Here is a 15,025-nt window from a genome sequence, read left to right as displayed (position 1 = left end):
TGTAGTTACATATTTCTTTTACGGCAATATAATCTGCAACATTATATTTTAACACGTAGTACGTGTACGTACGTATCTACGACATCTAATGCGCGAATATATTAATCTTTTTTTATTTTTTTTTATTTTCATTGATTTATAGATAGTATTCTTATAATAAAAAACCCTATTCAGTGGGAACTTTGCAAAAGCAAAAACGCTAGCACTCAGAAGTAATCCGTGTGTGTTTGTGAATGCTCTGTCTGTATCCTTGTTTAAGACGTTTATAGAATCCATTTACAGAGTGCACTTTAAAATAACCGATTTTATTTAATGACATAGAGATAAGTAAAAAAATAGTAGAATTTGTGAATGCAATTTATTTACGAAAAACTTTTCCTATTTAACACTTGCCGAATTTTAACTCTAATAAAATAAAATATAGTTAGCGAATTAAAAATAAATATTGTAAAAATTAAAAGCCAAATTTAGAATGATTAAAAAAGCTTAATAAAATAAGGTTCCGTAAGTTGAAACGAAAAACTAAACTACTATTATGTCTTATTTCTCTATCTTTAACGGAAACTCTCAATAAGGAATTTATTTTTTAAAAGTGATAATTAAAGATTTATCTTCAATTATCACTTTGGAAAATAACAGTTTAAACTGATAATGAACGACTTCGTATAACTTCGTATATAGATACTAAACAATGATACCGTAGGTTTTCATTTCAATGGTATTAGTTAGAGTCACTGCAGTAATAGCATTCGTACCGCAATTTTATTAAAAGCAAACGAAACAAGACAAACGGAATAAGAACAAAATGTCCCTGAGTTTCAATTTGTTCTCAGATTTGTCTTTGAAAATTTACTTTGCGAGATGAGGATGACGAATTACAAATGAAAACAAAATTGTAAACGACTTGTTGTATTACACGCTGGTAGAGAGTAGAGAACGATAACGAATGTTAAGGAGATTTACAATACCTTTCAAACCAGGGATATTCTACAGATCCTTCAACGAATTCTTGATCCCTCCAAATAATATTTTAACTATCCGAAACAATTGCCATTTTTTCGGACACACGCATTGTAAGGATTAGTTGAAAAATGATGAATATCGCGATTGTTACACAGCGAAATTCGTCATCAAAAGTCCCTCATTTTTCCTTTGCTTGTTGAGAATAAACGTCCAAATTACACTGGAGTATAAAAACCGAAAGTTAAGACAATAACACCGATTCTATTTGTAGAATATACCTGTGGATCATATCGTTGCTTGAAACTGCTCGTACAAACCAGAAGGATTGTACCATCCTAAATGTCTCAAATAATGCGTGATTTTTTTTTGTATTTGTCATAGTAAGAATTTACAAACATTTATGTTAACTTCGCATATTTATAAAGATTTTCAAATTTATAACTGCAACTTTTGAAAATATAACTCATCCACTCATAGTGGAACAAGTGGTAATTTCGAACGGGACGTTCAGTGGTGGAATGCAAGCGAAATTTAATTTAAAATAAAACAAGAAACCTGATTTAACAAAGCCAATTAATTTCATAAGAGATAATTTTCTCATAAATTGCTTTTCTCATTGTACAGCTGCTAAATTCGAAACAATTAATATTTATGTCAATTAACGGAAGCGATTTGGAGAATTATAAATTATTTGATGTTGCTTTTTTGAGGAAGGTACTGAAATAGTAATTAACACGTATCGAATTCCTTCAAAAAGGTCAAACGAATGCGATTTAATGGTAACAACCGGGACCGACAGCTTTTTTACGAAGAGAAAACTTTCAAAGGGTACCTATCCGGTACCGTGGGAGCGATATTCAGTTATGTGGGATTTTATTCCACTAAAACCTCTTGGTGACCATCATCAGTGCTACATGGAGGACTCCGGGATTTAAAACGGGATACAACCGTAGTCTTCTGAGCGTGATGTTTCGGTTGGGCTCGGTCCACATGCAGGTTATTACGACGATATGCGTCCACACTTACCAGGGCCCAACAATGTAGCCTTGTGGCAAGCGTCCACGGATATTTGTTATAAACTTCATACGTACATATTCGGCCACAGGCCATACACGCTCATGTAATGCAAAGGTCAAAAATATTTACATCATTTTCTCCTTGTTCCAGGCTTTACAATGTCACCAGATAAGTGCAGCAGTGCTAGTGCCAAAGTGTAGTGCCAATGTGACAATGGGTTGTACGCCGAGTATGCTGTTAGACCACAAGAACCGCCGGCGCGACAGTACCGGCTCGCAGGAGGCTGCCTTAGCCAAGATCGCACCAACACCGGTCTGCCAGAACAAGGCGGTCCAGGCAGCGAGGGCACCAAGAGCCTCGCTGGAGTCAGACGGCTTTAGCATCCAGCTGTCAAGCAAGAAGGACAGCTATGTTTCCCAAATGGGGAACAACTTCGCTACTCAGCTCCACATAAAGAGGATATCTGGTAAGTTCTAATTTTAATTATTAAGTTGTTTATTTACTTGTGTGTGCAAACAGTGATATAGATCAATAATCTCATCAAGTCTTGATAAAAATTATCAGTGATTGTGAAAGTAATAATAAATTGTTATTAGTAGATAAAAATAATTAGAAAGGTAAAGATAAACTTCTGGGGTAGGATTGCGATGCAGTAGGTGAAATAAAAGTAAGAATCTAAGAAAATTCAAACGACACTTAAACAAATTGCAATTGAACATTTCTACTTTCGACAATCAACATAGGATATTATGTTTATATAAACTCTTGTCAAAGTGAACCTCAAATAAGATAACTAGATTTAAAGTTTAATATTAATAGAATTTAAATCTTAACCAAAGAAAAGCAAAGCAAAAGGCAATATAGACATAATACGCTTTCTGTGCATCCAAATAAGCCGTGAGCTTGAGAGACAGAGCTTGAGAATTCTGAGCGAGTATTGCTGAAGAAATAAAAATAAACGAGATGATCAAAGCAAACCCAGCTCACGACATCAAAGAGCATCGTTGTAAAATAAACCAATGTTTTACCATCCGACGTGTTATCGTAGGCTGTATCTTGTTTAGCAAATTAAATATCAGCAATTTTCATATCTTCAAAAACAACTTGAGTTGAAGTATCCGTTTGTGATTTTACGGATTGAATGGTCGTGTTGTTATTTGGACCAAAAATACGTATTTGTTTTCTTTGTGTTTACTAGTAGTTTCTGTTGCTCTTGATATTTTATAATCAATGTAATAGGATTGTTCTACATAATGTCAATTCTGGATCCGTTACTATACTTTTTTATGCGGGGAAACCCTGCAAGGTGCAGCGGAGAGGAATTGGATTTCTACCGGCTAAAAACCCACGTTGCCCCTCGGGACGCCCGTGCTACCCGTGAAGACCAAATTGGCACATACATTTATAGTATACATATGGATATTTACTTTATTTATTTATAAAATATGTATAACTAATGTTAAATAAAATCAGTCAAAACTCAAGATCGTTGTGCTAATAGATAACATCTTTACGTTGAAGATTTTTTTTTGAAGGTAAAAAACATGGGTTTGGTCTATAAATACAATAACTCTCTAGTGGACTCAAATCTTGCTTTAGAAGCTAACGCTACCAATGAGTATACTCCACCACGCTTCCCTTATTCGTGATAATTATAAAGTTGCATATCTTTTAACTCATTCGCCATGCTTTCTTCCTTGTTCAAAATCGTTTTTACTTTTTAAAGGAAGATTCATTGATTTATGGATAATAATTTGAAAGCATGGTGTTTGAACAGTGCTTTCACGGCGTCGAGGTGTCTCGCCATATTGATTGCTTGGGAGCAACGTGCCTAAAGTGCAAGCCACTGAATTATTGTTAACATGTGGCCGATATGGAAAATGATATTTGTCCAAATACGTGCGAATAAATTTAATAAATAATATAAATAAATTCAATATGTTAAAGTAAGTGCACACTTAGGTACTTACATTTCAAGTATCTACTTTAATATATATTTTTAAAAATATTTTTAAAGATACTTCTCAATTTATTGGATTCTATTTTGTATGTAGCGTTTTATTAAAGGTATGTAATGTTCGTGAATTACTAGTAAATTAAGTTTTTTTTATGTTATCCAGTAATATTTGTTTTAGGATTTCATTTTAAGTAGAATGTATTTTTGAAAAGTTATAACGAAACCATTGAAACTATTTCGTGATCATTTAAAGTTCATCTGTTAACAAAAGCTTGGAAAAAAGAGAACTTACTAATTTTATATTAATTTTTATCTAGAAGCATGGAGTGCGTCAACCAAACCTTCCATACTACAATTACATCAAAATAAATATTAATTATGATTGTATGAGATTTATCATTTTAGTATTAACACATGTTGATAATAAGCGTCCAAAATTGAAATTGCTTCTATCTCCCACTTAATATGTTTATAATCATCATCATCATCATCAACAACACATTACTGTCCCACTGCTGGGCACGGGTCACCTCTCATAATGAGTAGAATTAGGCCATAGTCCACCGCGCTGGCCAAGTGCGTATTGGTAGACTTCACATATCTTTAAGATTTTTTTTGTAAATCTCTCAGGTATGCAGGTTTCCTCACGATGTTTTCCTTCACCGTTTAGCAAGTGCTAATTAAATTTTAATACGCATAACATTGAAAAATCAGAGCTGCGTGCCTAGGATGTGAACCTCGGACCCCTCGATCGAGAGACCGAGTTTCTTAACCACTAGGCTATTACTGCTTATGTTTATAATACGCATACAATTGTACATACATATAGTATATCACAAGTAAACAGAAATTGGTGCTCAGTTGAGTGTGTGGCGTTATAATTCCAGCTAGTTAACATACCAACTGTAACGTCAAGTCGTGACGACACTATTACGTTGTAGCGTTGTGTAGCTGCCAACGGTCACTAATTCAATTTTGACGTCAAGATTCTTTTCTATGAATCTGAATGAACAATGTAGCAAATGTCTGGTCTAGTTAATAGTACGTGAACAGTGTTGCTCATGGACATGTGTAATTAAGCTCATGCAGAAGAACTATATATGTATAACTAGTTTTTGCCCGCGGCTTCGCCCGGGTTTAAAAGAAAATAATATGACATACTTACATACATAAAACTGAAAATTTGTACTTTCATTGACATGACAATGGCGCCATCTGGCGAAAATTGGTCGTACCAACTCTGAAACCTCCGTGGGCTCATGAACAACAACTTTGCTAAAGATCATCACTTGATCGAATGCATAGTTTACGATTCAATCCTTACTAATATCGATTAAAATAATCGTTTTTTTTTGGTCCAAAAGATCGATTCTCCGATTAATCGATCGCCATCCCTAGTTCCCGGAATTTCTGGGATAAAAACAATCCTATGTCCTTTCTCGGGTCTCAGACTATCTTTGTACAAAATTTCAGTAAAATCGGTTCAGTTGTTTAGGCGTGAAGAAGAGACAACCAGACAGACAGACAGTTACTTTCGGGTTTATAATATTAGCAAGGAAGTAAGGATAAGCATTACCGCCTACAGATACGTTACTAAACAAGGGGGCCTAAGTTGTAACGCTACATGAAGTATCTTAAAGATTTTAATGATATTAGGCTCTTTTTGATATTCGGTGCCTAGATAGTAGATTTAAATTAAGACGACAACAGGTGTCACAGACTAGAGGCTAAAGTATTCATCATAATAGAGCCTTAATTAATATTAATTACAAAAATATATACCCGTAGTTTTGTCGTGTCATGGTAATATCCAATACCATCGGCGAAAAACTTGGTCTTTCTATCCCATACAAGATCCGGATTAAGTAATTAACTATTTATTAAAAATTTCGCGGAGCACTTCTAACCTTCATGGATCAATTTAAATTCCTCTGTAGACCCTACTGGTGGTCTGGTAATAGTAAGCGAACAATTGGACGCATTTATGCAAAATGGATCTAACCTAAAAAAACGTTTTTTTTAGTTACTATCACAAATGGCATCTCCACGTCAACTTTCGTATATGCAAAAAATATTCAAGCTGCATGGTAGGTACATTTTTTCTTTTGAAATATACAGATATCAGTGATACCAACCATAAATTAAGCAATTTAATTTTTACTAAAAGACTTATTTTCTCAAAAGCTAGTTTTTGTGGTTGGATCTATTTTGCATAACTACGTCCAATTGCCGTTAAAATTAGGAGCATTGTTATTTCAAATATCAAAAGCGTTCTGCAGTTGTGGATTTTAAGAATCATTTTTAATATAGAAGTGACTTTTACATACCTTTCTTATTTGCAAAGTGAACGTAATAAATATTTCAATTTAATAGTATTTTTTTTTTAATTGAAGTAACATACAAGCGCAACTTCCATGAACACCTTTAACAAAGTCGATAATTGTAGAACTACCTGATGTTGTACTCCTAAAGACCAAGATGGTAGCCAGTTTTATATAATATGGCAGTAGCAAATGATTATGCAGTCCTCCTGATGGTAAGTGGCTACTGCCGCCCATGGACATCTGTAATCAACTACTAAGCTGAAACGCCTCGGAAAATTGTAATTCCGTTACCACACCGTTCAAACCAGAACACAGCAGCGTTTAACACTGCTATTATTAGGTAGAAATAGGTGTGGCCTCATATGAATGTCAGACATCCACAGTTCAATCGAAATGCTATACCTGCTTCACGCAGAAATCGCTGCAGCGGTCGATGGTACATACAACCCCGATGCTGATTCTACCACCTCTCAAAATCATTCCAAAATTCATATTACATTCCAGGCTGTCAAACTTCATCTATTATCTGTACGGAGCTCAAATTGAAACTTCCGTAAACAGGAATTGGCAAGCATTGGGATCGTGACGTTTTCATTATATAATATACAGTGACGTGCTACGTGACGCCAATGTCACGTCGGAGGTGTTGGCCAGTGCCGTGCCAAACGCTAATTGAATTCTGACTAGATTAATTGTTTTGATGAGATCGTATTTAATCATCTAAATTGCGGTTTACATTTTATTTATATTTGTTTTGATCTTGGTGAAAGTTTACTTTTTATTTTTGTGAATTTGAAGTAAGTAGCCAACATGTATTTCACCTGGTTCACATGCAATACATTTGAAGGTGTTAGGTGTGGTTCGAATCCGGCACCTCCGCCGTACCTATTTCTACCTAATAGCATCAGTGTTAATCGCTGCTGTGTTCTGGTTTGAAGGGTGTGGTAAGGGAGACATACTTATCCGAGGAATTCTAGCTAAGTACTAAGATGAATAGTTGGTAGTGACTGATTATTGCTGCTCAAAAACATTTGTAGCCGGGTCGGAGACCTACTTACCTGCGTACCTACCTTTTTTTGTTTACGAGGGGGAAATCTTCAAAAGGTACCCGACGATGTGGGAGTGACGCCAGGTTATAGGGGACTTTTACCGCACTAAAACCCCTCCGGTAGCCGTCCTCAGCGCTTGGCGGAGAACTCCGGGATCTCCGATGGAACACAACCGGAGTACTCCGAGCGCGATGCCCCCCCTATCGGGCTCTGCCCTTGGGGGAACAATTTACACTCCTCCCGCACACCTGGTGTTTACGACGGTATGCGGCCACACACACCGCCGTCCTTCCCGGGGTTGCTTGTTGGATGGTTCGAGCTCCCACTCTTGCCGCCCGCGATCCCGGAAGCCCCCTTTTAGTCGCCTTTTACGATAGGCAGGGGATACCGTAGCCCTATTCTAGTCCCGGGACTACAGGGAAAACCTGCGTACCTACCTAGGGCGGGGTATACATCTACCTAATAGGGCTTGGTATATATTTGCTAGTAGTTGCTAGATGCTACTCCTGAGAACAATGATACAATGCCACTTAAAGTTGTTGCAAATATCGCTGACGCGATAGTATTCAATGGGCGGTCAGCCTTGGCTTTGTTTTTTAAATCAAAAAACAAATTCATGTAATTTTACTAATTAAGTGAAGACTTACTAAGTTATTATCGAAATTGGCTCTAATAATACCTTTATTTGAAAGTTAATGTCAAGTCAAACTTTTTACAGAAAATACGAAGTTTTTAATTTAATTAACGCCACTCAATCATATGACGTCATAATTGTCTTAATTGTAAACTTTGTTAATCTAGTTACGTCAACTGGCAAAAGGTATTTTCTTTGTTTTTGTAATCAATTGGCGAGTGTCCGTGACGTCACAGTTGCGATTAGTAATTGTATAATTTGGGAACGTGACATGAAGCCGTGATGAAAATGTCACGTCGTAAGGGATCAGTAATTGGATTTCGACATGATATAAGTTTGTTCTTATGTGATTATATAGTACATAGGTAGGTAAAATATGTTTGTTGATTGTTGTCGTCAACGGTTTACGGCCACAAAGCGTGGCTTGGGTCTTCTTTTCGAATGAGAAGCAGCTTAGTTTATAGTTTAAGGTGCTGGCTAAGTTCGGTGGTAGTGGGACAAGTAGACTTTACACAGTTAAGAGCTTTTTTTAAGAATTCTTAGTTTTGTAGGATTCTTACATACATTTGTGATATTTAAATGATTGTAAGGGTTTTTATAACAATACTTTTTAGTTAATTTATGTTAATAAGAGTCTATTTAATTGCTGAGAGCAGCAATGTAGCGGGAAACTATATAAAAAGGAAGAAGGATATTATGTTTTTTGAGAGAATAAGATGTCATGGAATGAAGTGTCAGAAAAAATAAATAATGGAGTTGTAATTGGATCTTTTATTATATAAAATAGTATTTCAGGAATAATGAGTTTACATGATATTAAAAAATGTCTTGTTAAAATCAAATTTTGGACCTTTATAATAAGTAAAGAAAATATCCAATTCAATACTTGCATGACATTTAGATTGTGTATATTTTTACTAATAATGATTTCTGGATGTCTGTCAATCAATCAAATTACATACTGAAATATTTTTACGTAGAAACAAAACATGTGTCATCTTTTCCTATTTCATACAGTATTTATTATTGCTTTTCATTATTTTCGTGACGAAAGCAGTGACGAGCGTGACGAGAGTCACGTCACTGGGCACAATGCCAGCGCTTGTGGAATGTTGAATGACAGTTTGACAGTGACATGACATTGTATGACACGCTATACAAACATTTTTTCAGCTTTGTGCATTTAAGCAACGATTTAAGATTTGATTGACAATGCAATTGATTGGCAGATCTCAGGAAAAGTCTAGACAGAAATTGTTTTTCGATCTGGTCATCAATATTTCGGCCAATCTATAAAGCAAACGAGCATACAGTCCACCTGATGGTAAGTGGCTACTGCCGCCCATGGGCATCTGTAATCGACCCCAGATAGGATTAGATATTCCTACCTGAGGTCAGCCACAGATGCGCCGCTACCCCTGAGAACTAAGCTGGAACGCCTCGGAAAAGTATGTCTCCCTTACCACACCCTTCAAACCAAATCACAGCAGCGCTTAACACTACTGTTATGAGGCAGAAATAAAATACCTACTTGTATCGTCCACCCAGTGCTGTCCCACTGCTGGGCACACGTCTTGTTTCAGATTGAGAGGTTAGAACATAGTCCACCGCGCTTGCCACGTGCGAATTGATAGGCTTCGCACACCTTTGAGAACTTTTGGTTTTAAACTAAGTGTTTTAAGTTTCCTCACGATGTTTTCCTTCAGCGTTAAGGCAAGTAACCATTAATTTCTAATAAACACATCATTTTGAAAAATAAGGCGGTACGTGGTTAGGACATAGATTAGTAAAGATTACTCACTCCTAACGAGAAAATGTAACCAGTTTTGACAATTGAAATTGTCACTGTCATCTATTTCCGTGTTTGAAAAATATATAAAAAAATGTAGTTTTTAGATCACTTACAAATGAAACGATTTTTCTCCGCACTTTTTCTTCGATTTCGTGTTTTTGCACCACTTAACTGCGCATGTCGGCATTGTTCCGCGTAAATTACACCATGACAGCCATTAAACAGCTGACACATTGTCAGCCGTTTAAGCCATTTAGTGGCTTCCTTCAATTACAGGGCGGTGAGATATCTATACTTATCTATGGTTTAGGGCCCGAATCTTGGATCTTCGGAAACTCAAGTCCTCTTGGCTTATTTTGAAGTAACACCACAGTTCTCGAGGACCTACTTGAAGTTCAAGTTTGGGCAAATCTCACACAACTTGCTTATTACTTATGCACAAGTTATGTCGTGTTACCAGTTTCGACTAGTGCAATTACTTACAGTCAACTTAACTTGGCGGCCAAAACTTGGGAACAGGAAGATTGTGCGGAAGTTTCAAGAACAGTTCGTAAATTTAAGAGGCAGGCAAATAGGACTTGTCGAGCAATATTAGTGGCAAGTATCGTATAAAGTAAGTTCTTTGCCGTGTGGTGTGGGTACAAATCGCATCTTGCCTCTCTCCCTTTGAATGTCTTAGAAGACTAAGGGTTTAGATCCAGATTATTGGAAGGTCTTCATTACTGCGGTGATGACATACGGCACAACCAAGCATGGAAAGTAAATCCTTAATCCTTAAAGCTGCTGTATTCTGGTTTGAAAGATCAAGGCAGACATATTTTTTCGAGGCATTCCAGCTTAGTCCTCAGAGGTAGCGGCGCTTATTTGGGGTTATGTCCATGGGCGGCAGTAGCCACTTACCATCTCATGGACTGCGTGCTCGTCTGCTATTCTATTATATAAAAAAAATCTAAATAATTCCTCACCACAGAAGCTTATGACCAGCTATTATATATACTTACGATCATAACAAAATCTCCTTTTTAGAGAGTGGTTACATCTAGGACCAAGTTACGGAATTAAGAGCCATTGGTTAGAACGGCGCTCTGCGGCTTTGATCTCAGTATCAATTGTATTGTTATGTAAATGTCGTCTGTTGCGCCTACTGTGTAATTCGTACTGTAAAATTTCCTAAATGGTCTCAACGCTACGTAGGTATATAGGACAGATCTATACTGAGGACCTTCGCAGGACTCGTATGTTCCATAGTACGCAAATAATATGAAAACCATAGTTTTTTTCCCATGCCGCTACCCAAATAAGATTATACTCATTCATTCATTCACTCTGCTAAGTCGTCAAATTCGATATCGTTCAGTTTCTAAGCGTGACTGCGTAACGATATCTATATATGAGTACATAAAAATGAATGTTTGTCAGTATGTTCATTAGAGAATCGTAAACTGTGCATTTGATCATGTGATGATCTGTAGCAAAGTTGATGTACATGAGCCCACGAAGGTTTCTAAGTGCATACGATCAATTTTACGAAGGTACACATTTTCAGTTATATGACTTATTATTTTTCTTAAAATGCAGGCGAAGCCGCGGGCGCTACTAGTATGCTATATATTTCAATTAAAGTTTTCTTAGCATAACAACGTGCACGAAGTTATAAGCTCCATAACATTCCAATTATGAAATGAAATTAAATTGGCTACACTTAAACATAAACCTACCTAAAAGCTTTGAAATCATTAAGTTCACATTTACGGCTACGCATAAAATGGCTTCATACTGAAAATAGGATCCTTGACTTCCTGTTAAATAACATTTTGCGCGTTTGATTTTATTGTGAAAGAATAAAAGAAGTTAAAAAGTAATTTCTGATTACCGTTATATAAAACAAAACAGATTCTAATAAAATATAATTATAAATGTACTTGTACATATATACCCATAATTGAAGCTGGTAGGACTATTTGTGGTTCTACTCCAGAAGGATCGCCGCCTCGTAACAGCAGTATTAAGCGTTGCTGTAGTCCGCTTTGAAAGGTGTGGTACCGGAGTTCTTAGTTCTCAGGGGTCGCATCTGACGCATCTGTGGCCAACGTCAGGTAGGAATCCAATTTAATTAAGGTTGATACACGAGCTTAGAAACCAACTGATGATAACAGGCAGTTGCTACCAATGAATGTTCATAGTCAACCCCATATGGAATAAGAGTCCCGCTTGAGTACGGCTACAGATCCTTTGGTACCCCTAAGGACTAATTTGGAACGTCTCTTCATCATCATCATCAACAACCCCACTGCTGGGCACGGGTCTCCTCTCATAATGAGTTTTCCTTCACCGTTTAGCAAGTGATAATTAATTTCTAATACGCACATAACTTTTAAAAATCAGAGGTGCGTGCCTGGGATTTGAACCTCGGACCCCTCGATCGAGAGGCCGATTTCTTAACCACTAGGCTATCACTGTTGCTGCTGGAACGTCTCTTATAGATGCCTTTCTCCGAACTAACAAATTCCAGCCGCTTTTCATTTCCAAAAATGTAAATACGGCTCAACTATATTGGGCTAACTTAGTAGTCAATTACGATAAAATTATAAAAGTATTTTTCGTAAGACAAAAACTGATTACCGGTAATTTTAACGTTCCGTTGAGCCTGTGAATCCTAACGGTATTTTCTTACAGTGTTTATCTTTTGTAATGGTATAAAGATATCTTTGGGCTATTAGGCAGAAAATGTTGCTTGCCGAAATTGGGAAAAACTAAATAATAAAAACAAGTTAACACTATTTATGCGACATTATTGTAAGAATGTATAAAAATTAAGAGAAAAGTTCTCACCTAAATCTAATATATAAAATTCTCGTGTCACAGTTTTCGTTGCCATACTCCTCCAAAACGGTATGACCGATTTTGATGATTTTTTTTGTGCTTATCCGGTATCTATGAGAATCGGCCAACATCTTTTTTCATCCCCCTAAGTGATAAGGGTAGCTCACCCTTAACATTTTTTTTATTTAAATGGCAACACAACGTTTGCCGGGTCAGCTAGTTCATTATAATTTTAATACTATTTCAAACTTGAAAATATTTAAATACATTAATTTAAATTGAAACAAAATATACATAAATTGAAACACTTACACCTATACTTAACTGATAAAATGAAATCTAAATAATAGCGTATCGGGTAATCATTGAGAGAGAGAACCCACGGAGCTATTTCCTTTCGTTTCCGGATACGGAAGAGCTGTTTTATTTCAAAACCAACGATAACGCAGTTTTTGTGCGGTTATAGCACCGCAGTTACTGAAGCGCCCGCAAACTATGATCGCTAACGGACGGAAAGAAATCTACTTATATATAAGTTGCCCACAGTTACAGCGAAAAACGCAGACTACCGCGCACGCCACGGAATCAAACCGCACCGGAAAAACTGCAACTGCTCCTTACATAATCATATTTTATGAGAGTTACGGTTCCGCGGTGTCCGCGGCGGTGGCGGAAGAAAAACGGTCCGTGGGTTCTCACCGTAAAGGGAATTTCCCTGAAAACGAGAGAAAAACTTCGTAAAATGGACAAAAGTAGACGTATAATTTACTTGATGTACACAATTTTTCTACTTCCCAATTTTAAAATCCATTGAATTTGAAAAATTCGGAATATTAAACCCCCCTCGACACCCGTCCGCTGCCCGCTCGCGCTCACGGGTACAAAGCGTTGCTAGGGATTATATGCTTGCAGTTGTGTTCGACCGCATTGGCTCTCTGACTGACACCCGTGGGTATTAACTTTATAGCAGACTTTAAGTTTGGCGCAGATTATACACATTTTCGTCATAATTCTGTAAAAAATAACCAAAGAGCTAACCAACCTTGGCAAAAATAATGTACCAACACACAGTAAAAGAGTACCGTCTCGGCTCGCACCCATTTTTATAGAACCCGAGCGATCTTTTATACAAACTCGTTACGAGTAAATGGTTATTTGTTTAACGGAACTGCGATTACCTTCGTTTCGTATAACTTGCCAAGTTCCAATGTTTCCGGGCTTGTCATAGACAAATTACTTTTCCCGGTGTTTGGTTACTTAGGTTATTTTCAGAGGAGCTAAAAAAGTTGGCGTTTTCGCGGAGACTTTTTGTTTTGTTGGAAGGATGACGTATTGTTGAGTCTTTTAATTAATTGCGCAGGATTTATATTTACTGTTCAAAATTAATAAATTATTTATTTGATGATATAAAGTTTGAAAATTCTTATAAGTTTAAGGGGGCTAATGCACGAGTGAATCTTTATGTCGATGACCGATGGTCACTGATTGTCGCTAGCGAACACTTACCATATTAACAGACTTATTATCTGAGCGTAATCAAGTCATTATAATTAATTGCAGAACCTATGCTTAAATTAATTTTAGGATAACTGTAATTGGCTTATATTCGGCGTTACCCCTAAAAGATACATAAATATACGAAGTAGAGTATGCTTTAAGCCTCCCCCAATGACGGAAGGAGATCCGTGCCCACAATTGGGAAGTAAAGTGTAGTAGCCGCATACACTTAATAAAAAAATGAAATCACTCTTTGAAATTGAAACTGATAGACAGCTGAATTTTATTTATTTATGTAGACACTTCTCACTGGTTCTATAAATACTTTTAGTATTATAGAGTTTTCAACCATTACTCTGTTATGACAATATGTTACATACTGTCCTATTTACATTTTATCAATAGATATGTGTCCAATAATATATGATCCGTATTGTTATCGTAGATCTAATAGTAATACCCTAATGGCTACCGCTAGGAAATATTAAATGCATATTGAGGTTATCAAGATAATTATAATAGATATTATTATTAGTACCTACTGGCCTACCTACTGGCACTTGAAACTATCTGTAGCTCCTATCTTACAATATTTAATGGGAATTGTTTACATTTTTCTAATTAAATTAATTTTGTAATCATTTAGATGTGTAATATAGGTATGTCTTTAAAATAAATTAATTAAATGACATTTAAATCAATCTAATGGTGCGAAATCGATTTAACTAGTTATGATTGAATTTATTTATTTTACCAATTTTAATACAATTCAATTTTACCTAACTGGGTTCAAATCCGGAACTAGGAGACTGATGTAGAAACCCCTACATCACAAGCTCAACTTCCTGAGATATTTTCAGAAAAGACGCAGTAGATAGACATAAATCTGTTAAGAACATTTACCTGCCTGTCATATTTTGTTTGAAGAAAACTTTTAATTGTCCCTTTTCTTGTTCGCAAATTTAATAA

The 15,025-nt window shown here is 36.2% G+C and overlaps 1 protein-coding gene across 2 annotated transcripts in view; it reads left to right on the top strand.

The window, feature by feature from the left end:
- The window catches only part of Pde8 (phosphodiesterase 8), a 286,786-nt gene that overhangs the window by 92,675 nt on the left and 179,086 nt on the right, over positions 1-15,025 (top strand). For both annotated transcript variants that reach the window (XM_073086216.1, XM_073086215.1), the window contains exon 2: positions 2,131-2,446. In XM_073086216.1, coding sequence (XP_072942317.1) covers positions 2,194-2,446 — 253 coding nt within the window. In that variant the 5' untranslated portion in view covers positions 2,131-2,193. The remainder of the gene's footprint in view (positions 1-2,130; positions 2,447-15,025) is intronic.

This window comes from Epargyreus clarus, unplaced genomic scaffold, assembly GCF_041222505.1.
Source record: "Epargyreus clarus isolate Ecla_fem2 unplaced genomic scaffold, WU_Ecla_fem_2.2 ptg000024l, whole genome shotgun sequence".
NCBI classification, from domain to species: domain Eukaryota; kingdom Metazoa; phylum Arthropoda; class Insecta; order Lepidoptera; family Hesperiidae; genus Epargyreus; species Epargyreus clarus.
The sequence above is the reverse complement of the archived record's forward strand: the minus strand, read 5'-3'. Positions and strand labels throughout refer to the sequence as shown.